This window comes from Thermobia domestica, chromosome 12, assembly GCF_964235325.1.
Source record: "Thermobia domestica chromosome 12, izTheDome1.hap1.1, whole genome shotgun sequence".
NCBI lineage: Eukaryota > Metazoa > Arthropoda > Insecta > Zygentoma > Lepismatidae > Thermobia > Thermobia domestica.
In genome coordinates this window covers 203,275,244-203,301,059 of record NC_137465.1, presented here as the reverse complement: position 1 = coordinate 203,301,059, position 25,816 = coordinate 203,275,244, and the positions used below count along the sequence as shown (strand labels likewise).

General features: G+C 35.9%; 1 protein-coding gene across 1 annotated transcript in view; it reads left to right on the top strand.

Annotated features, from left to right (window-relative positions):
- The window catches only part of LOC145666945 (fibroblast growth factor receptor-like 1), a 90,005-nt gene that overhangs the window by 24,787 nt on the left and 39,402 nt on the right, over positions 1-25,816 (top strand). The window contains exon 2 of the mRNA XM_081734565.1: positions 22,855-22,939. Within this exon, the coding sequence (XP_081590691.1) occupies positions 22,864-22,939 (76 nt within the window). The 5' untranslated portion in view covers positions 22,855-22,863. The remainder of the gene's footprint in view (positions 1-22,854; positions 22,940-25,816) is intronic.

The window sequence follows — 25,816 nt, the reverse complement described above, 5'->3', positions numbered from 1 at the left end:
TTTTCTACGGAGTAAGCATATCATACTATCATACTGAGTTAAGTGATAGTTTAGGCTTGGTTACACTGTAATATGTAGTTCTCCAGATATAAGGCCTACAAGAAAATTTTTGATTGAAATATTTTGGATCTTTTGATCCAAAAATAGTAATAAACAAATATTTTATAGGAAACAGTTGTAGTTACCGAGAAGAAGCAATTTACAAGTTTAGATTAATTCAATGTTTTCCATTAGTGAATCCTGGCCCCTTAACCAGGGGAGTCTAGGGGGAGCAGCCCCCCTAAATTTTTGCTGCCCCCCTAAAATTTTCACGATAGGGTTGCAAATGAACTATAATATGGTGATGAACTATAATACGGTTAGATCGGACCCCGCTAACTTTACCCGACCCCCCTTACAATTTTGGGCTGGCTACCGGCCTGAGTGCATCCCTCGTTATCAATCAGAATACATTTTCACTGAGTATTCCTTTCTGCGAACATTTGTTCATGTTCACATTTGATGACAGGGTAGAAAATGCTACTTTTATGTGCGTCAGTGTAAAAACACAAATTGTGTCAATATATGTTAATTCATTGGCATAGTTTAAGTGCACTTGATATGAGATGGGCACAGTAAACTCAAACAGATATGCAATTATAATTGAGCTACCTCGTGGAAATATTTTTGAGATTACGTAGCCTGATTTGATTGATTGATTATATTTGTAGACATTAGAACAATACTTAAACATATTCGTTATATTTTATCTGTTCAATGGAGGTTTCTGTTTAGTTGATAACGATAAACAATTCTCATTGAGCAAAGTCGATTTATTGCGGAAAAACAATGTTCACATATGTAATATGGTTTGTGGAAAAATTATATCTGTAGAACTTGGTTTTACTTGGAGAGGGTAGATTGAGTGGTGAACTTAAATACAGTTAACTGTATTTTTCCTGGTATGTAGAAATGTTGCTTATTGTGGTGAAGAGATGTTCCATGAAAATATGCATGAAGTCTTTCAGCTTTCTTAATTTTTGTCATATTCACTACTTATAAGATAAATCACAACTTTCGTAATCTTTATATATATATATATATATATATATATATATATATATATACAGTGGCGGATCCAAGGGGGAAGCTATAGGGCCTATAGCCCCTCCTTGACGCTCAGGTATACACTGGATAAAATGGGCTTCGATCCTGCTTTGCACTGGATAAAACGGCAAAATATGGTTTACCACCTCCCTTGATCATATCCTGGATCCGCCCCTGTATATATATATATATATATATATATATATATATAAGTCCAACACTCCACTGGTTTCCAAACTGGGGAGGCTACTCCTGAGACGCATGAAAGAAAATCAAGACGGCACAGATTATTGAAATACCATGATTTGCAAAATGATTTTTGAACTCTAAAGGCGTGAGATTTTTCTTTTCAACCGCGATTAGCTAATCCTCATATTAAACAAACATCCAATTAAATTTTGAGATTTTGTTTTACTGATTCCAATATGTACTCTATTGGTTAGAAACATGGACATTACGTAAAAGCGATAAAAAAAATTGCAGGCTTTCGAAACGTGAGCATGAAGAAAAAAGGAGAGAATTAGCTGTGTTGAACGGAAAACGGATGAGGTGTTAGAAATAGTAGCAGTAGGGGAAAAAGAAGAATTTTAGATGTTGTTAAGACTAGGAAGAGGAACTGGTTGGGATATTGGCTGAGGAGGAACTGTATTATGAGGGACGTGCTAGAGGTTATGATGGAAGGAAAGGGAAGGAAGGAGCGAAGGAGACTGTAGTTGAAGGAAAGTATTAAAACAGAAAATTGCTACGTCAAGACGAAAAGACTAGCTGAGGACCGCCGTACATCGAAGTTTCTCAATTGCAGTAAGTAACCTGCCAATAATAGCAGAATAGCTATGAATTGATAATAATATGTTTAGCAATATTGACCAAAAAAGGGATAAAATAAAATAAAATAATAATTATCATTATGAAACCTCTTAATATTTTAGAATAATTTGAGTGAAAACTAAAAATGACTCAACTGTCTATGTCTTTTGTGTAAACTCAATTTATATAAATACTTTTGACCTATATTAGAAATACAAAGTAACGGCATCAAACTCCAAGATTTTTGAAATAACTGTACAAAATCAGTCTCACTTGTGAATATGGATTACTAACATCAATTGCCACTACGTTGGGTTAAATTAAAATAATAATAATAATAATAATAATAATAATAATAATAATAATAATAATAATAATAATAATAATAATAATAATAATAATAATAATAATAATAATATGTTTCGTTAGTCAGTCACTTTTTACTATTACTAAAGCGCTTTCTGTTATGGGTCATTTTCGATGATTTATATATTTCTCTTCCCTCCTTCTCCGCAAGTTTCGGAGCTGAATTTGGATTTAAATGGCATCAGAAGTGTCACTGTTCATCTCAGAGGCCCCGAAAACTATGGATTCGGCATTAATATCAGTCTTAATAAATTTATATATTTCCTCCTCCATGTTCCGAGGCACGACATGGAAAATGTCACTGTTCATCTCAATGACCTCGAAAACCATAGATTACACATTGATAATGATCGTTTTCGATAATTTTTATATATTTCCTTCCTTTACCCAAATTGCGGAGCAGAATTTGCATTTAAACGGGATCGGAAGCATCACTGTTCACTTTAGCGACCCCAAAAACTATCGATTGGACACTAATATTTGGTCATTTTTGATCATTTCTATGTATCTCTTTCTCCCTTAAGTTACGAGGCTGAATTTGGTCGTAAATGGTATCGGAAGTGTCAGTATTCAACTCAGCGACCTCGAAAACTATGGATTCGACACTAGTATTCGTCTCTGCACCAAGCTACAGGGCTGAATTTGGATTTAAACAGCATCGGAAGTATCACTGTTGACCTCAGCGACCCCCAAAACTATAGATTCCACTCTAATATTGGTCATTTTCGATCATTTTTAAATATCTCTCCGCTCCTCCTCCCCTAGGATGCACCGTCAAAGTGATACGACAGAAACCATCTAAGGTTAGAATGTTGAAAATGTGACCGAGGTCGATAGGGTGGTTTAAAAGTTATTAAATCTTATTTATTTTTGCACATTTCCTCCCTCCCTCACCCAAACATAAGTTCTACCGTCAATGTGATATGATAAAAAACACCCAAAGTCCGAGCCTCATCTATGTTATAAATTTGATCGAGATCGGTCAGGTGGTTCAAGAGATTAGGAGTCATAAACATAGTTACTTTCAATTTTATAATATAGATTTATTGTTGTAGTATAATGTTATATCGCTCAATCCTCGATGTGCCGTATACCTAACGAGGCTAAAAGTTATACTGATAAACAATTATTCAACGTATAAACATCCGCCCATGAAGTCAAACTTGTGGTCACATGCACTAAGTTTTTGTCAATGTCATGAAAATGTTATTTCGAAAAAAAAAAAAAAATCAACGGATGCTTGAGTCTCGGAGCCAAGCCCATACCCATGTAGTCGGTACCTATGGTGTACGGAATTACCGATATTCAATACTACATTTCTCCTTAGTTTTGGATGAAGAACATCACTAACATGCTTTGAAATGAAATGACGTCCCACGATTATGCACCAAGGCTAAGGGAGTCGGTGATGATGAGAAATGATGGAATGAAGAAAGTAGGAGGAAACGGAAAAATCCCGAGAAAACTCACGCACACGATGTTTGCCCAGCAAGGAAGCTCACATGGAGCAAGATGGCACCTGTGTGGCTTGAAAACGAGCAATATGTACAGAAAACGCGAACAACCAATTCAGAAAACGACATACTGTAGCTATATGCTACAGGGGCAGATCGATTCACACGGATTGCATAAACTACTGGGAACACATTCACTCCAGCGGCATTTTTACTGAAGACAAGAAATTCAAGTAAAAGATGTAATGATTTTTCCCATTCTTTTTTACATTCTGTAAGTAAATTCAAGTATTGACGGTACTTGTGCAAGACTTGCGCAAGAGTCTTGGTCTTGGTCTTGGTCTTGCATCGGGATTCCTGTTCTTGGTCTTGGTCTTGCAGGCATGGTCTTGGTCTTGCATCGGGATTCCTGGTCTTGATTTTGGTCTTGCATGCAAAACTCTTGCAAAAACTGCAAGACCAAGACTCTTGCGCTCACCACTAATAATTTTCATGTGTTTATATAACAGACCAAGGTCTTCCACCATACCAAGTTTGACCACGAACGGATATTTTGGTGTAAGGATTTTTGTTTTCGAAGCATAAGCCAAAATTCGACCAGCCGTAATTCGGATGTCGAAATTCTGCGCAACATAATATTTCTCACGTTTTGCAAACTATGATTCCAATCGGATGAATTCCGTTGCTGTCTTTTTTGCTCTCGAAAAGCTGACGCAAAAAATTGACTAACCATAATTCGGGAACCGAAAGCCTGTAGAACATGGTATTTCATAAGGTTATACGATATAAAAGATCAAGGTCAACCATCTCTTGAACTTTGATTCCCATGGGACGAATTCGACTTAAGTCGAAGGATACATAATGTCCTTGATTTGTCAATAAAAAGTCAAATAAAGGAGGAAAAACAATAAAGAATAAATTTTTAGCTTGTTATATACATTTCCATATGCAACCATTATCTGGTATTTAGTAAAAACATAGCTTATGGAATTTTAAGAGTGAATGGAAAGCAACTGATTTTATTTGCATATTAGAAAAATGTTAGATTTTGAAAAGTTAATTTACTCAATATTTTTCCTACACTAAAATATTCATTTCATAATTAAAAACTAAAGACACCTCACTTTAACATATAAGGCTAATATAGTAATATCTAAACAATTATTCCGGCTTGAATCAAAGGTATGCATCTAGGTTGAAAAGCTAACTTTGTTTTCAAATAATTAAAAGCGCGTATCTTAAATTTTTTAGGATGTCAAGTGCGTAAATACATAATTATAGACACTTATAGGAATTTATAGTCTAACAAAATCCTGAAATTCTTTCCGCCTATGAATGAGTTTCCACAAACTCGATTTTAAATGATTTGTGTAATTAAAACGTACCTACTTAGTTAATTCAGTTTCTCGAACCGAAACGAATAGATTCAGTCGTTTCCATTAAAATCTTTTTTTTTTTTCTTCAAGACGGCATTTACAACGAGATAACCGAAAAGTTACTTGCTTTAGAATATTTGACTGATCAATGTAGTTTACTCGCGCCATTCAATATGCAACCCAAATGTTCCATGCGAGATGTTGGTTGCATACGATAAAGGCGATTATTTATTCGACTACGTTTTCTGAAAAGTAAATAGGGATGACAATTGGTTCTGCAGTCTGAAGCAATTGCTGTCCGCCCATTTTTTCTAGATCTTTTTCTTGCATTGTAGTAGCCAGTTTGAAACGAAGTGCCATGGCGGAACCACTGATTCCCGGAAAAATGTTAGAGCACTGGAACTAAGCAAAATAAACAAAATATGGGTTATATTTAAAAATTACAAAAAATATAAAAATAACAAATTGTAGTCGTGCCGAGGACTTTAAATGATAAGTTTTGTGTGTTGAAAACTGAAAATGATTGAAAAACATTCTCTTAAAGTGCTCCCACTATTTCGATAAATGCTTTCAGAAAATGGTAGTAAGCATAAATGTCTGTTACTGATGAAAATATTTCAGTGTCAGATAAGTAGTTTTATGTTTCCTGTATTTTTTCACAAATACTTCTTTTACTTTCGGCACAGGACAAAAAGGAAGTTCGTGAAAAAAACAGAGATTTCAACTGATATGCACGTTTCACACGTTTCACGAGCTTTTTCTTTGGTCGAAAGAGTAACTCTTGAATGTTTGTTCATCTGCTGGTTTTTTTTGTATATGCAAGACTGTAAATGTAACACTGTAAAACTTATCGAGACCAATTTCCAATAATAAGATTTTCATAAAATTCACGAAAGTATTTTATTCTTTCCACATACACGATTCTACATTCCACGATTATGCTAGTTGGACTAAAGGAGACGGCGATTATGAGAAATGAATTCAATGATGGAATGAGTAAACTGGGAGGAAACGGAATAACCTCGAGAAAACCCACAAACAAGGTATTAATCCACCACAAAACTCATTTGGCGCGGACTGAGATTTAACCAGGAACCCCACGCAACAGAGGTGAACGCTCTACCACTGAGCCACCGTGACCCCTTTCCATAAATAAGTATTTAATTATAACCACAGAAAGTGGCATAATTAATTTATTTCGAGAAAATAATCCATAATTGGTAGTAGTTTGGTGTTGACGAGGTGAGTTGTGCTACTTTACAATCCAACTTTGAATCATAGCAGTTGAGCGATGAAACTCATGACGGGAATTCGTACTTCACCTTTCTCCCATCCAGAAATAAACAAAACACTCATTTTCACTCATACATTTGATATATTCTGCCCCTGGTACTGCAAAATCTTTGGGCTGCTAATATTGTTAAACGCCAACTGAATAGAGAACATCTTGTGAGAAAGAGATGTTTCCATTGGTTGATGTAGATGTGACACATGCTTATCAGTTTGTTTAATTACTTCGAACGGCCGAAAGTGTTTCCGAGGGGAGATCACAACCTTAATGTCAGTCTTTGTATGTTTGACAGAATTTATCGCTCGGTATATTTGCGTAACAGCGCAGAGATAACTGTTGTTAAATGTCAAAAGTCCTTTGAGGAGCGGGGACAAAGGTGCTTCTGTTTCATCCCGCCAAGAGATCTTTACAGGCTAACAGTTTCTCTTGTTCGCATGGGAAATAGTGCAGTGGAGTGTTTGTGACATAAAATAAAACAGTCCAAAGGCTTAAAATATTTTAAAGAACTGTGTGAAACAACTGAATGTAAGCAAAGCTTACATTTTATTGCTATTTTAAAACAAGGAATCGCATTCAGGGTTTGAAATGGAATTCAAATGAAGGAGACATATTTTCCTATGACTCACTTTTTTTTAATAGAAAAAATGTGGAAAACAGAGATGGTGGATGTATCCCTTCAGCCTCACACTTACAGATTTCGTATTTTTCAACTCTTAAGAACTATACCAATGTGATATACTTCCTCACTTAAAAAATAATTGTAATCGTATTTACCAGTTTTCTAATATGTTATATTATTTGGATTTAGGAAAATAGAACGCCCTGTCTAATGGCTGAATTGACTTTTCTTTGCTCAACCATAGGTTCAATTAATAAGTAATATTTGAAATTTGATACAAATGAATCGAGAAACATCAACGAGCTAACCAAAATTATATGCGTCAGTGTAAATCCTTATGCGTAGTTTTTGAAGAAATCGACAAAAACAATTTCTTAAACCAAAAAACTGATGTTGTACAACAATCACGCCATCTATTAGCAACAAACGGAGGCTGAAATATACCCTCATCATTTTTTTATTTTGATACTAGTAAGACCGCACTACACTATGGTTAATAAGATGTAGTACACAATTAGAATAACTCCTAAACTTTAATGTTTGTTCATCTAAAAGGTTGTTTAAAGGTGAGATGTATCTATATCAATCCATAGATAACAAAGTGAAATGCTTGAGAGTCAATTCTCAGTATATAGATCGCAAAATCGAGGAAAACAGACTTTGTGACTCTAACAAGCATGTCGCTCGTTGGCAAATTAATTTTTCTTCTCCTGAAGCACGTTATTTATTTATTTATTTATTTATTTATTTATTTATTTATTTATTTATTTATTTACTTATTTGTAAAATTATATGTAGTTACCTATTTAACTACATAATAGTAATAACAAGAAGCAGAAAAAGGAAAAGTAGAAAGCAATGTGGAGCGTATTAAATACTCTTAAAAGTAAATTGCAATACTTAACTAGTTTTACCTATTAATGTACACTATAAAAAAGAAATATTATTTTTTATTAATGTACTATATTTTTTCAGTACTAACAAAAATAAATAAACAATTCACCATCGAAAGACATAGAAAGTCGTGCTTCTGTAAGATGGCATCTGTCTTGAAGCAAGCATGTAACCCTATGTGCTCTGTGTGAAACCATAATAACTCAGCGGCGTAGAGACATCTTAAAGTACAATATCATGATAACTATTAGTTTCATGGGAAATTGAGAGGAATTTGGAACGCCAACGCTCTAACCACATCCAGTAGAACTTCTCGTTACATCGTCGAAGTGAAACAGTGTTTAGTTTCACCTGAGGAAAGATTGGCGACCGTTCGTCCTTACCACATGGTGGTGACTTTTCGGCACCTACCGAGCGTCATGAGGACTATTGGGGAGCTAGTTGAAAGAAGTAGCGAACTCTGGTCTAGAAAGCTAGTACGAGGCGTAGCTCTCATAGCTCTCGTATTAATGGCGAGGAAAGACGGTGTACTGATCCGTGGATCATCACTCCAAATGCATGAGTGTCACAAGCCGGCTGGTATAGGCCCCAAGTAAGCACCCAGAAATTTTTGTTGCGAGGGATCCAAGCTATCGAGAGTGTACAATACGTCTGTGTATTACTGAACGGATATTATTCTGCACCCAAAAGGACAATAAGTAATTGTAAAATACTTCGACCTATATTATTACAAAAATAAGACTAGATTATTTTTATAAGGGGAAGGATACAGATGAAGTGTAACATAAAATTTTTATGCTACATTAATCATTTCCCTGTTAAACAAGTCGAGTTTTATTGAGAAAATTTACAAATCTATCTTGAGTTAGGAAGTTTGGGGTAAAAAAAAATGTGAGAACATCGTGAGAATGGGCATTTCTTAAGAATATTTTGAAGAATCTTTAAAAAATTGTTTCTGCTTGCCTTCATTACTAACTTCAACGGTGCCCCCTCTCAAATTGCATATGCGTTGTCGTGTGCTAAGTACACACAATGACTCACACACGTATAATGAGTGAAGCGTGGAGTGAATTGTGAGGAACCCATGAAATCAAAGGAATTAACAATCAATTCACATTCAATAGACTCTCTCTCCGTCTACGTCCGTAGGAATTAAATTATGCTTCCAAATAATTATATAATCTTTGCATCAACCTGATAGAGACTTTTTGGTAATGATCTACGTATAGACTAAATGGAGAATAGAAGCGAATTTTTAACTCTCTTTTTGTCTGAAGAAGCCCTTATTGTATAAAGTACAAAATAATCCCCGAATATAGTAGAAAGCAATTCTTTGGCTATTTCCAGCCAAAATTAGAAAATTGTTCCTACGTACAATTGCTGAAGATACAAACTTTTAAGATGTACATGGCCCCGGTCTCGATTCCCGGTGGTAGACGACAAAAAAATAATTTCATAATTATTCATTTTAGTTTATCATCCACTTCCTTTAATATAAAGAACATAACCTTGGGACCAGTGGCGGATCTAAAAGGTAAAAACTGAAGGACAGCCACAACCTAGATTGTGATAGGGATATTATGAGTTTACTGTGAACTTAAATAACAATAAATAAATAATAGCTTAAATTATTCTTGTCACTCAAAAAAACTGGGGCTAGATCCGCCACTGCTTAGGAAGTTAAACTAGAAAGAAGCATTTGACTTCGTTTCGTTTCATGATCTTCTAAAGAGATATGGTTGTCTAATCTTATATGAACAACGCTATGCAATACTTAATTCAAAAGATATACAGAGTGTCCATAAAAATACCGTCATACTTTAAAATGGTATTAAGTCGCTTTGGATAATCGTATTTAAATGAAATTGGTCACATTTGAAAGAAAAACTCAAATATTTTTTTACTATACCTCATAGACATTAAATGTAGGCCCCACAAATAGCGGTGCAGACATCAAGATGATATTCCCATTCACGCCACACACTCTCGAAGGAATGGCCTTTCCTTTGTGACATATGCAGGCTATGATCCACAAAGTCACGGTACCACTTCAAAATTGGCGTGTGTGTAGGAGCCGTGTGATGTTGAAACCTTCGCCTAAAAGCACGCTGAAAGTGTACCAGACGTTCCGTGCTGTCATAGTCCAAAACACACCAAATTCGTCCTTGTAGGGTCGCCATAACTCTTTAAAACTTATTCTTTAATAACAACACAACACAACGGAATAAATTTACGTTAGTGAATTACGGCGTAACAGTACAGAAACATAAAAGCTTCCCTAATGACCTCCAGCAGAAACAGCAACTTCTTGCTAAATATCCAACAATGAACTCATATCGACTAATCACAAAATAAACATGAGTCAATTTACTTTTTCTATGTTTGATCCTGTCCATTATTCACATTATTGACATAGCGAGGTAATACAACTTTAAAGTATGATATTTTTGTGGACACGCTGTATCTATCTATATATATATATATATATTTATATCTATATATGTCTATATCTATCTATCTATCTATCTATCTATCTATCTATATATATATATATATATATATATATATATATATATATATATATATATATATATATATATATATATATATATATATATATATATTTATATCTATATCTATATATATAAAATTACGAAATTAATAAATATAACGTGTACAAAATACGATGTTAAGTACATAGTGAAGAGGTCAGTGTGTGAAATGATATCTTACCAGCTATACACACACACAGCCTGAAATCGAAAGCCATTGCTCTTGGGTATTGTTAACAACTACAAACAGAAACGAAGAAATATCGTAGGATTATTGTCAGACCAATTTATTCGTTGAGTTATTGTAAGCAGGTACATCATCCATTACATACGTTATGGCTAAACACTTACGAGGTGTCTGGTTTCAGACGTCAGAGTGGATTAGAAGAGTAGAGGAGTATTTGCAATTTTTTTTTATTCCAACATTTATTTTGCACTTGAATTTGAAACTTTCCAAACAAGTGTTTGTGCTGTTTGGTGTTAGCAGAGGCCAGCAACCGTCTGAAAAGAAAAAGAATATTGAAGTTGTTAAGGTTCAAATTTCCATTAAAAGCGCATACGTAAGCAGGTTTGATGTTTAGCCAACTAATGGTACATTTTGCCATCAGCAAAGCGAATATTCTTCCAAAGAATCAATCTTGTTGCTTTTGTTGTTGTTGCCGGGAACGTTGGGGTTCTCAAACAAGGGACAGATGAAAGAACGATAGGGGCTATGGGAAATACAGTTACTAGATAACACTCTGGTTTGTTCATTAAAAAAAAAGTTCTGAATAGTTTTAGTTTCTTAATTTGAGATTACAATGGACTCACTTTTTAAATAATTTAAATACAACTTTCAAACTAGTCGAATGTTTAAGGGATGTGGCCATTATGTTATCATCGATACTAATATGAGTTAAAAATTATGCGTTAATGTACTCAAGAACAGCCAGAGTTGATTTGATTTTGAGTTTAACGTCCCCTTCAGCAGCGTTCCTAAATCATTCTCACATAAACAAACCATCATTCTGTGCAACAAAAGAGATTCATTAATGCAAGAACCGAAGGCAGAACAGAAAATAAATAAATAAATTTAACAACTTCAGAAGAAAATAATATATATATATATATATTGTTTGTGCCAATCATTGAGAACATCTTTAGTGGAATTGATTTGGAAGTGTTTTATGTATGAATTGATTAATAATGGTTGAACTTCAACGTTGAAATAATGTTTTAATAATCATAATAATATTAGGTTAAGACTGTAGTGCAGTAACAATTGTTAGAAAATGTTTTATATTAGCGACTTAACTGATGGTGAAAGCCGTGAAACACTGTCGAAACGTCAGAAGAGTTGAAGGAGAACCCAAAATCATGTTCCTTTCATCGCTGTTTAAAATAAATAGAACGGACTAATTAACCTGGACAGAATTTATTTCGTTCCAGTTTAATGTTTGAAATCCTTTGCTGAAAGCAAAAATAATAACAAAATAATAATAATAATAATAATAATAATAATAATAATAATAATAATAATAATAATAATAATAATAATAATAATAATAATAATAATAATAATAGAAAAATACATCTCAGTGTGTCGTTGCTGTTTCGGCAGAACTACGAAGAAGTCAACTACTGGTATAAGAAGAAAAAATGGAAACTTTATATTGATTTTAATTTGTTGCGTTCTGCAATAACAAGGCTCCAATACGAAGCAGAAGACATGCTCCTTGCCAGCAGATAGGAGTACATACACCAACATGAAACATCACGCGAACGGTCCCGGGTTCGATTCCCGGTGGGGACACTCGGTCGATAGAGTATAAAAACTTTTACAGACCAGCCATCCTGAGTAAGGTTTTCCTATCTTTTTCTCTTTCATACTAAGCAAATGCCGAGATGGTACCTAACTTATAGGTCCCAGGCCACCTCCTTCCTTCCTTTTCCCCGGATAGTGTGCTCGTCGAGGGACGTTATCTCACACACGTGGCAGGCTAAATGGCCTTAGATACCGACAGCCCAGAGCTCTAATTCCTAATCCGTAATGAAACATCACGCCGTACACAATGGGACTTTGTCCACCTAAACTTAATTACGTTCCAAGCTGAAGAAGACATTGGATCAGATAATTGATTCATTGTCTATTTATATGTTGAAGTTCAGTGTCTCTTTTCATCATCGAGGCTACATGAGACGTGGACCCACAGTTTAAGGTAGAATCTGGACCACCGTTATGGGTTCAATGCTGTCACTTCGATAACCCAATCGGGACCTCGTGCACCGAAGGAGCAGCCACTGAACGAACCGAAAGGGTGAGAAGCTGATTTGATGGATGGATGAATGGATTTAAGTTTAGCGTCTTTTGTAGATTATATGAGACCTACAGCTTAACGTGGGATCCGAACCACATGATCTCCCACATGGAATCAAACCCAGGTCTCCTGCCTCGAAAGTGCGTAGGTAACTCCTTTTACTATCTTTAAACAAATATTTTATATCAGTTTCATTTATACATGCTTCATTGGTTGATTGATGTGATCTAATTAGTAACAAGGCAGTATCCAGCTCCACCATTGAAAGTGAAATCCTAACTACTACTCAGGAAAATTAAATTTTAGACCATGCGAACAGAAACTAAGAACGCCAGTTGTTCGGAAACGAAACGTCGTTGATTTGAAAGAATCCTAAGTGAGTACGCTGTGGTGGAGATCCATTATCCAGTGTTCATTGATCTACGCAGTAAGTAAAATATGCCTGTAAGATATGCAACCACTTTTACTGCTTTCGTTGTTGGGTTGCATAAGTTCAGAAGAGAATAGCAACATTTTAAAAATGGTTAGTGATTACCACTAGTGATTAGATTATACTAAACGCAATGTTAACTTGAGAGCCGCATCACAAGCGCATTAATACATGTCGGCGCGCGAACCTTTTCACAGGGAAGCCTTTGTATGTGTGTGTGTGTGTGTTTTGGTTTGGCTCTCAATCGCCAGGGTTTCAACTGGCGCTGTTCTGAGTTTCAGCTGATATGCGCGGAGCGATGATTTCTCGTCCTTTTCCTGCCGCTTACAAAAAATATATTTCTTCGTCTATTTGTTTTAATAATTCATGAAGACACGACAATAGTAATAAATGTATTGGAAATTCGCACGTCATGTATTTACAATCCTCACAATTAAAACCCGAGAGCATGAAAACTATTTTGCTTATTCATTTCAATTGATTAAGGTAAGAAAGGATAAGAAATGAAGTTATTCTCATATATCTACCTGGAAAAGGTCAATCATAAACAGAAACATACGAGCAGCCACCCTCCCACACAATAAATTAAAAATACGATTTTTTTTTCTAAAAACACAGCAACTCTACATTGACACTGAGTAAACCACAGCGAACCGGCAACAATCATATTAACAATTTCTTCAATAGTTGTGTCTGCATATTTTTCTCTTAGTCGAGCGTACAAATTGTTGGCAATTTACTTTGCTTGACTTTAAAGAGGTTTCCCTTCCTCGTGTTTGCGATAATACTGAGAAGATGATAATTCGGATTCATTCATGATTTCAATTTTCGCGCTTAATATTGTCCATAGTTTCAGTTTCACTACACCCACGTACCCACACTAACGCACGCACGAAGACGATATTTGGCAGAGCAGTGTTACTCTCTGCACAAAACTTACAGAAGTTACATGTGAGTCCCGTTCTTTGTTTTGTTTCATTTATCAGCAGGCATAGAAGTTTCTTACGGGGTAGCAACTCTAATTCATATATCATATAAAAATATTAAGCCATTTCCTATCCATTGTGGACGATTTCTAACATTGATCAATTAACTAATTTTACTGGTCCTCTGCTTTTGTTATAAGATTTTTCAAGTTTATAATCTTGCAACACTTGCAAGAGACTCGCATCTTAGCTGCCGGCTTTTCACTCCTTTCTTTCCTTCTCTCTTTCCGATTCTGAGTCGTGACGTCATTTTCATAACCCTTTACTAATAAATGTAGTATCATTTATTTTAAATATTCTTTCTGTATTGACATTTTTATATACTTGAAGTCAATTAGCTCTTTGAATTGATCTCCTAAGTAATGTTTTACTTGTGTAACGGGAGGAACTATGTAATGTGCGCGGAGTCGCCTGAATTGAAGCTGCGTATCTCGGCTATCAGGATAAGGTCGCGGCAAGTATAGATACACCACAGTAGTGATTTCAATACTTTAATCCAGCGTTTCCCAACCTTTTTCAACTTGCGGCACACTACAGGTGGAACTTGAATTCTCGCGGCACACTCATATAGATATTATATTATTTGTAAATATAAAATATAGTGGTAATTTTTTCTTTGATTACACTGTTCAACAACGAAAATGTAAATTGAACAAAATCAGCTAATTCTTATTGATTTTGTGGTGCTGATCACGAATTTGAAAGTTATTTTCGAATATTAGCTCTACTTTTCGTTTTACAGGCATGTCTAATAATAACGCTTTAAAAATAAATATATTCGCTTCGTTTGGGGCAAAATGTTACACTGATCCGGCAACACTGGAGAAACTATATGAACGCTTGGTTTCATTGTGTTCCTTATCTCAGTAGTGTTCTGCTATTGTTAGAAAAGAGGTTTAGTGCAGTTATCAGCGTTTTGGATGTGACGTTTGTGTAGTACAGGACATAAAAATACAACTACAATTACGCAAAAATACTGGTATTTCGAATGTATATTTTTAAATAGTTGTCGGAACTATTTCAAGTGACATTTTGAGGATTTCAATAAACAAAAATGCCGCGAAATTGTGTAAACAGTGTGGATAGCTTCTGCTACGTGTGTGGGGAAGTGACATTTTCCTCACAAAAGCAGACTATAACACCACTAATAAGAAAAGCCTATCAATATTACTTTGGTTGTAAAATTGGAGACCAAGATAAATCTTGGGCACCCCACATTGTGTGTAACACTTGTGCCAGCAATCTAAGAAATTGGATTAATGGGAAGGGGCGCTCAATGCCTTTTGCAGTGCCCATGATTTGGAGGGAGCCAAGCGACATCAGAGACTGTTATTTTTATATGGTTCCTTCCGTCAAGAAGGGAATTTCCACGAAGAAGAAGCGGAGCCTTGATCTATCTTAACATTCCTTCTGCAATGCGCCCTGTTCCACATGGAGAAGGACTGCCTGTTCCTGACCCACCTAAAGAATACGATATTTTTTCTGATGATAATCAAGAAGTTGAAGCTCCTGAATCAAGTACTTCGAAGGACCCTACGTTTGTTGTAGAAGAACCTCCATGTGAACCACATAGACTTACTCAAGAGGAACTAAGTGATCTAATCAGAGACTTGGACCTCTCGAAAAGCAAAGCCGAAATTTTAGCGTCACGCTTAAAGCAATGGAATTTATTGCAGGAAAAAGTAAATATTTCAGTGTATCGGAATAGGGAGAAGATGTTCACTTCATTTTTTACTATGGAAGACACACTTGTGGCATGTACAGATGTAAATGGTTTCATGAGGACACTTAAAATTAATTACGAACCTACGGAGTGGAGGCTCTTTATAGATTCGTCCAAGGTGCGTTTAAAGGCAGTGCTTTTACATATTGAAAATGAACTTCCTTCAATTCCTGTAGGTTACACAATTCATATGAAGGAATCTTATGAAAACTTGAAACGTTTACTTCAAGCTATTAAATATTACGATTTTCAGTGGCTCATTTGTGGTGACCTTAAAGTAATAGCACTGTTGCTAGGTATGCAGTTAGGGTATACAAAGTATTGTTGCTTTATATGTGAATGGGACAGTAGAGATCGTGGATCTCATTACCGCAAAAGTGATTGGAGTACCAGAGAAACTCTTCAGCCGGGAGTGAAAAATGTGCAGCATGAACCACTGGTAGATCGTAACCGAATTTTGCTTCCCCCTCTACATATTAAATTAGGTCTTATGAAAAGTTTTATTAAGAGCATGAACCAAGAGGATGAGGCCTATAAGTACCTAAGAGGACAATTCCCTCGATTAAGTGATGCCAAAGTTAAAGAGGATGTTTTCATAGGGCCACAGATTAGGCAACTATTCAAAGATCACAAGTTCGACGAAATTCTCCAAGGTGAGGAGAAAGCTGCGTGGGAAAGCTTGAAGAGTGTTTGTTCACAGTTCTTGGGAAGACATCGTGCAACAAATTATAAACAACTGGTAGCAAAGTTGTTATTGTGCTACGAAAATCTTGGTTGCAATATGTCTCTGAAACTCCACTTTCTTCAATCACATCTAGACTTCTTTCCCGAAGATTGTGGAGCAGAAAGTGACGAACATGGTGAGCGTTTCCATCAAGATATTGCAGCCATGGAGAAGAGATATGAGAGAAAGTGGAGCTCTAACATATTGGCCGACTACTGTTGGACTATTGCAAGGGATGCTCCAGATGTAACCTACAAAAGGCGAGCCAAGCGAAGACGCTCAAAATATAATAAACATAATCCTGTACAAGGGATCACTTGAAACTTTTGTCTACATTGCAGTGTAGTTCTTGCACAAAAAGGTACTTGTACATATTTTTCATGTTTTGATGTTAATACTGATTTTTGTTACGGAACTGTTAATGTTTAACTTGACCACGGTTACTTTATTTTCTGTATTGCTGTGAAACTGGTATTTGCGCAATTTTGAAAAAGAAAGTACAAGGGTATAGAAAGCTATAGGTTAGGATACTTCTTAACTCCCCAGCTTATCACATCACAGTGAAATAGATAAAAAAAAGTGAAATGTAGGTTTTTACAAGGATTTTGCTTAAATGTTCTATAAATATTAATACATTTGTATATATACAACTACTGTTGTACAAGGGCGTTTTTTTTCGGAACCTGAGCTAAGAAAATTCTTCTATTATCATTTCCTTTCATATTATGCTTAAATGAATGTAAAAATCGCAATTTCAAAGAATTTACATACTTTCGATCAAAATTTGTTGAACAGTGTTACTGATCTCCTTCTCACAGAGAAGAAAGCTCGATCACTGATTTCCCCCCGTGGTAAATCATTATGCTGATTTTTTAATTCTAATTTAAAAATAGAAAACAACTGCAATGAGATATGGGACCAAGGCTTTTAAAAATACACTTTTTCTTGAAAACTGTATCCAACCTTTCACTAAGAAGGAAGATCACTAAATAACGAATGAACAACCAAATCTCTTTTACTTTTAAAACACAAATGTAGGTAATTTGTATGCATGTTTACTTTGTCGAAAGGACTGAATGTATTTTAAAATTTCAAGTTACGAAATAGTCTGCAACAATAAAGAAGCAATAGTGGCCATAACAATGATAACAAATACTATTTTCAACATTAAAAATGTACAGAAAAGTAACAGTGTGAAACTCAAAATTGTAGATTCATAGTAGAGGTTCGTGTTAATGTTAAATACAAATATACATTTTTCCCAATGTCTTGCAATTTGATTGCTATAGAACTAATAATTTTGTTACGATTTCCTCGCGGTACACTAACGACCCATTCGCGGCACACCGGTTGGGAAACGCTGCTTTAATCTATATAAAAACCAAATGCACTGAAATCATGCCATAAGATTTATGAAATCTTGATTTGATGCTCTTATTCAAATCAAATGTGTGACGATTTCTATTCTTTTTTGTTTTTCACTTTTCTTTTTTTGGGGGGGGGGGGACATTCTTTAGTTTTCAAATAACGCAATAAGAGCGGTACTTAGAAATAAAACTAATATTTCTTGTTTCTTTATTGACGTTGCCATCTCTTCTTAGTACGAGTCTATATGAGACGCGGATCCAGAGGCCGATCGCCCCCCCCCCCCAGAAGAGAAAATATTTTTTATATACATAAATAAAAACCCTCCCAGAGTTTGAAACTGTTAAAAGTAGATCTAAGTAGCAGTATGACAACCCACCGTCCTCCAGAAGTCGGTCCTGGATCCGCCCCTGCGTGGACCTACAGTTTAACCTTTTTTGTATTTATCCATTCCAATGGATATGAAGTTTATCATAGTATTTTTACTTTTATAACGAAATATTTCAGTTAAGAGCGTCTTCTACCCTTAGCCAGTGGTTGTCAACCTGGGGGTTAACGCCCCTGAGGGGGCATTCTAGTTTCTAAAAGTGGCATTAAAACAAAAGGGGATGGTTACGGAGCGATAGACCATTTGGGGGCCGTTGGATGAAAGCCATTATGCATTTTACAAATTATAATTTTTTTATTTTATTTTTTTTATTTATTTATTTATTTTATTTATTTTTTTTTTTTACAAATACAGTAATAATGTAGATTCTTCAAATCTGATTTTAAGAATTGAAGCCTTTTCCTGGTTGTTGGACTGCTTCTTCCAAGTCTTACGTTCAGTGTTGTGCATGGGTGGATTGGATGAAAATGACGCGGAGCACTAAGAACAATCGGATTCACCCACAGGTAGAGAACCACTGCTCTAGATGAACTCCAAATGGTTGTTTACGTCCCTTTGAGCCTCTTCAAATGTACAAGCAGTTTTTAACGATTAAACGAACATCAGATTTGAAACGGTTAAGGTGATATCCAAACCAGTGTATTGCGTTTAAAGTTCAATGCTCTCATCAAGAATCGAACCCAGAACTACACGCACCAAAGACGCTGGTACTAGACACTAGACCAGGGATGAGCACGACATTTCGTCAACTTGATTGAACTAAAATTATACTAAGGTTGCCTTTTATTGCGTGTGGTTTCCGGGTTTGATTCCCGGCTCAGCTCAGAATTCTCGGTATTCACTCCTGAGCGTGACAACTTGAGAGCTTGATACCCTGCACTCACGTGATAGTGATATCTCTTCTTGCTTCATAATAGAGAGGTCCTTCGTAATAGAGTTCGAAGGTCGGTAATCTTGACATATATTTCAGGATTTTAACTCACCAGGCGAATGTGGGGATGACCGTTAAGTATAGGCCCTAGGCGATGTTGCTCAGCTACAGTCCATTTGGGGTTTACATACTGACTCTGCAAATTTACTAAATAAATCGATGACACTAGCTGAATACGGAATCTTTAGTTCGAAAAGGTTTCCAACCAGTGTTATACGAATTGCTCGAATATTTCTCATTTCAATAATTGACACTATTACAACAATTATTCGAACGTTTTCGATTATAATTCGTTTATTAGGACAAATTGTTCGAAAACTAATTTGGCTCGAGTATTGGAAAAGTGTTTATTTTTCGAATATTCGAATATAGAAGAATTCGAAATTTGACAACAGTATTTTGAATTCTGTGTTATAGGAATTCAAAGTTATGCCAACACATGGTTGTGTAGGGGAGGAGCTTTTTTAATAAATCATTGTTAAAATATATCATAATTTGGCAGTTTCGAAAGGAAGTGGAGAGGCTGTGAGCAGAGCTATTATTATTAGGTCAAGAGATTTCCTTGAATATGAGAGAGTTTGTTTGTACAAAGAGTGGTGCAGCCCTCGCCAGGAGTTTAAACAAAGCTTGGGTCTGTGTATTATTCAATTGCGTTTTTGCTTAATGTACATAGCGATGGTGTTGGCAGGTCACGTGACTGGTGGGAAGTGTCTTGAAAACGTCACCACGATGGTACAAGTGGAAGGAGGGACTTTTTTTTTAACGAAGGAAAGAAAAACGAACGTTAGGATGTTCCTCGCTTCAGTTTAGTTTTAGTCAAAGTGTGGAGAAGAGGTCGGATATAGCTGCGATCGCTGCGCCATGCTGCGGCCTGAAACGTAAGTTTTTATATATATGTATATATTTGTCTCTGGTGTTATTTTAAGCATGCGTTGTGAGTCTTACCTGTTTGACAAGTGCTGGGGCGTGTTTGTTTGCAAAGTAACACTACTTTATGGCACTCATCGACACAAGATCTTTTTGTTTCGAAAGGAGAACTAACACCTTCGATTGAAATAAAGCTCTGTTGTATTTTTGTCGTTGGATAGAAAGAGCGTTGCTGGGATTTCTCTATTCAAACGTTTCGAGAAACAATTAAATTGTCATTTAATCTAATTAGGAACAATGATACTAAAATCAATTTTGTAAGTGGATGAACTTACAAACTTGGAATTAAGTAACTCCAGGAATTGGCGATTCTACAAACTATTACCATTTAATGGAAAATGTCCTGTCCCAAAATGAAATATAACAATTGATAGATCTAACTGAGCTGTACATAATGAATGGGTGAATCTTCATGCGTAGTTTTCGAGAAAGTCGAAAATGAAATAAAATGTGTGTTTTAGTCCTACGATTAGGCCACGTCCTACAATAAGCTAAAGGAGCCGGCGATGATGAGAAATGAAGGAAATGGTGGAATGAAAAAGCGGGAGGGAACGGAAAACCTCTGAGCAAACTCACGCACACGGTGTTTGTCCACCACAAAGCACTTAGCGCGAGCTGGGATCGAACAAAGGACCCTATGGACCAGAGGTGAACGCTCTGTCACTAAACCACCGCAGCCCTTCGAGAAAGTCTAGAAAAGGAATATTTTTATAAAGCTAAAAATTTATGGTGAACAACAATGGCACCGCCTATCAGGGGCTCACCCATGGGGGGGGGAATTCTGGGTCCAGACACCCCTAAAACTTTGTAAATCAAGATACATTTGTACAGTTTTTCAATAAAGCTATATTTGTTTAACAGCAAAATGATTGACGTAGAATGAAAATTTGAAATTACACTTTATCTGTATTCTTTCTCTTATAAAAGCAATGTACTTGTATCATTCTTTTTTTGAAAATATAGGTGAAAGTATTTTACAATTACTTATCGTCTTTTCGGATGCAGAATACTAGATAAACGTAGAGCCTTGTAATATTGGAACCCTCCCAATAAAAATTAAACCCCAGTGGCTCAGTGGTAGAGCGTTCACCTCTGGTGCATGGGGTCCTTTGGTTTGATCCCAGCTTGCGGCAAGTGAGCTTTGTGGTGGACACACATTGTGTGCATGGGTTTTCTCGAGGTTCTTAAGTTTCCTCCCAGTTTCTTCATTCCACTATTTCATTCATTTCTCATCGTCGCCCTTCTCCTTTAGCTATTATAGCCGGCATAATCGTGGGACATAAAACTGAAATATTTCATTTCATTTCATGTCATTTCATTTCTTTCTCTTATAAAAACAATCCAGTTATACCATTTTCTCTGAAAATATAGGTGGAAATATTTTACGATTACTTAACGTTTTCTCAGGTGCAGAATAATATCCCTTCAATACTATGGCTCGTAATATTGGACTCCCCCGAAAAAAATGGGTCCTTCCCAATAAAAAATTGCTTTGTGCGCGTCTGCCACCTATCACGATAAAACTGACTCACTAATTAATGTTTCCATTATGAGAGTGGCAAGAGGACAATACATACTCTGGCTAATTAAATATAGCCTAAAATTGTTAATAACCTTTGAACTTTGTAATTATGTTTAAGTATGACGTTGGCCAAAGATACATGTATCAATCGATAGACAAAATCAAGATAAACGAAATGGCATACTTGAAGATCAATTCTCGTGAGTAATTTCCGAGAGAGTCTAGAAAAATGAATTACTAAGAAGTGTGTCGTTAGTTGCGAATTTGATGGACTTCATAGTTTTAATTCTGTCCGAACAATTTGTTTATTTATGTAGTGTAGAGTATATATATAAATAACTCATAATCCCATAATCCTAACACTACTCTTAATTGTAATTTTCTCAAATATATTCCATTATTGACAGTGTCGAATACTTGTAATTTCGATGTGAGGTTCTAATCTTTTTTTGTTCTTAAATGTTCATTGTACTTCATACCAAACTATTGTTTCTACGACTTGATAAAAGCGCCATTTAATAATCTAAATCAGTGGTTCTCAACCTTTTTAACGGACGGCACACTTTAGTGAATGTCAAGGTACAATCCATCTCTATTTTAACTAACTCTTATTAAATTCTTCATGTTTTTTTTTTAAATTCTAAAATTTCCGGACACACCTTAGGAGACTGCGTGAGAAACAAGTGTGTCGCGAGCCATCGGTTGAGAACCACTCATCTAGATAGAACAACGTTTATAACACAGTGTACAAGACCAATGAGGTAAGTGAACTTGATTCCGTTATCCGGTAAATGTGCCAATTGTGAAAAGTTACTTCAAATATGGAGAAAAAAATTTCGGGGAGGATTGGCTTCCGCAATCGCGGGATCTGGCAGCGTATGACTTGTAGTTCATAAAATATAAATTAATATTTTATTATTAACAACCCGAAATCATTTCTCTTTTTTAAAAAAACCCACAAGAGGTAGTGTAGTCTTGGGATGATTTTGTTTCCGACAATTGTTAATAAATATATTAATTTATGAGATACAAGCCATACGCTGTCTTTGTCAGAGAGTAGCGTCTCAATTTAAAAAATACACTGTATAATGAGTATTTGTTTTCTGTTTCTTTCAGAATGAGTGCATGGGTAGACTGATGATGTCTCTGTATGTTCTCATTGTGGCTTTCTGTATTGCTGCTCAATTGACATCTCTTCAAGGTACGTTCAGCTCCATTTTAAATAAATCCTTTGCTCTACATAGGATAGTTTAATTATTTTAGAAAAGTAGATACTAGCTTGAATATGTCTAACTTTACACAACTGTTTTAATTTTTTGTACTGATTTTGTATCACAAAGACATTGATCGGTTAGACTTGAGTTTTTGTTTACTTATGCTAGGCCAAGGTTATGAATGACGAAATTTACTATTAATGAGGGCTCCCAACCACAACTTGATTTGAATTTGTTACAGGTGTCTGGTACTCAGAGACAATCATGCAAGATTGACCCTGACAATAAAGGCCATTCCCCACCAAGCCATCTTGCCTCCAATAGGAGTGGAATGTAGGATCACGTCATCAGGCCCGGTCTTGATTGATTAGAGTTTAAAGCCACTTGGGAGGATAACGTGGCTCAGTGGTAGAAGGCATAGGCGCCGACTTGAAGAAAGAAAATATGGGGGGGGGGTGAATAAATACGGTATATAATCATATTCAGCAGTTTTCAATCAACCGCTTGATGAAGGCCCCCTTTCTTCCCTCCAGTTCTCGGTAAGTTGCATCCACTCCATTGCGAAATTCACGACCTAATGCAAATTTGCCTAAAGGCTTTAAAACAAATTCAAGTTCAACGTTTGCTTCACTGAACGTTTGCGCCTACATTGATCTCAACTTGCCATATCAGTGTTGCCAGAGTTTTGGCTGAAACTTCAGTGCTCCATTAAACACACTTTTGAAAATGGCGTTTTGTATCGAATAAGAAGGCTCTTCCTATATTGAGTTAAAAGTACGACGAAGTTTACGACAGAAATTCTTGCTCCTCTTTGTTAATTCTTCCTCGACTAGATTATATTGCGAGGGGCGAGGACCCCACCTATAAATATTAGGGGGCCAAAAGCGTCCGGCCCACCAAAGTCGGCGCATATCGTAGAGGGCTTACCTCTGGTGCCTGCGCTCCGTGATTCTATCCCTAAGTTAGTTTGTGGTGGACAATATAGTGCCCGTGGGTTTTCTCCGGGTACTTCCGCTTTCTCCCACTTTCTCATTCCACCAACTCCTCCATCGTCATTAACTTACCTTAATTAAGAGACCCCATCACGGCGAAATTAAAACACCGCTAATTTTACAGTAATTATGTGATATTTTCAAATAGATAATAAAAATCGAAAAGTGAAACAATTGCTCCCAAAACAATATTATTGTATATGATATATCATTTTCACGACTCATTTATCTGCTTTTGAAAATAGGCATTTATTTTCGCGTTTCTAAATGGCTGAAAACGGAAAGCTACTGGGTGACTCGTGTGATAAAGGTAGCACATGCTAAATAATATTGTCTAGAGAGTTCTTGTTAAAATTTTCGATGATCTTTTATCTATTTAAAGATATAACATAATTACTGTAAAATTAGTGGTGTTTTAATTTCGCAGTAATTAGGCCTCTTAATCATCCGTCTGCTTTAGCCTAAAGGGCACAATCGTGGGACGTTAAACTGAAAGATTGAAATACAAAGCCATTTTTATCATGAAACAAGTCTGAAACGAGTCCTCCCTCTTTTGAAATGGGATTCGAACCACTACTCGCGATTGCATCCGACATAAGTGCCCCGCGAAGAATCGAACCCGGAAAGCACACACAGAGTGTAATGGTACTTTATGTTGCTAAGACTTTTGTACTGGATACAATAACAAAGGTAAATGTATTATGAGTATTATATACGTGTAGTCCTGGGTTCGTGAATTTATTGAGGCGTAATTTCGCTGTATTGCTTGCCTAAATACCTGAGTATTTCCCCATCACATAAAGTATCGGCGCTTGGAGAAAATATTAAACTCAGAACCATTAGTCAATCAATCAAAGATGGCATCAAGCTTTCGAGGTGAGAAATTCGTACTCTACATATCTTTAATACGAAGCAAAAAACCCAACCATTTATGAGTTTCAATTTTAGTGTGTTCGTTCTTACTTCGGCAGTATTTTATGACTAATGTTATGAAACGAAAAAAATCAATCCGATTCCAGAGAGTTTAACGTTTCTGTATTTTTCCTTTCTTTTTACATCTTGAAAATTTTGCGAAAAATCGAAGAATAATCCCAAACTTTCTCCTTGTAATTATATAATATTTTTTAAAAAATAATTCTGACTGTAATAGTGTATGTTGTGGATACGTATCAAAGAATATTCTTCAAACCAATCATGACGTAATTGAGCTGAGCGAAGCGAAGCTCTTATACTCGGGTTAGCCGTTTGGTTGTCCGCGAACTCCTCCTAGACCGTTTGGCCGATCTCAACCAAACTTAGCACGCTGATAGAGTATGTCGTGCTGAGTGACAACATAGGTCGAAATCAAAAATCCGATGTACCATCGAGGAATAATCACCGAAAAACGCTTCCTGATTACGTAGTTTAAGCTCGCTCAGCTCATTTCATTGCAATCGGGTATATCCATTGCATTCCTAGTATATTTAGATCGTGAATAAGGAAACACTAAAGCCATCTCAAAAGCATTCAGTGTTTAGTTGTCTTCAATAGAAAATTAAGGAGACAGCTTTTAGTGTCACTTTTTTTGATTTCTTCAAAATTTTTTCAAAAGTAGGAACGGTACTGATGAGCACACTTCTAGGGGTGCGCACGAGACGAGTCGAGACAGAATTTTTCTCACAAAATTCGAGTCGAGACAAAATTCTTCCAATAGAGAAATATACATTTTTCGAGTCGAGACATCGCTTTAACAGCACATTTTCGAGACGAGACAGCCTCAAATCTTGTCTCGTGCGCATCCCTACACACTTCCCGTGGACTTCAAGCCACACCAACTCCAACTCACCATATATTCACAATTTCATGAATTACTTCCGGTCTTGTTCAATCTGT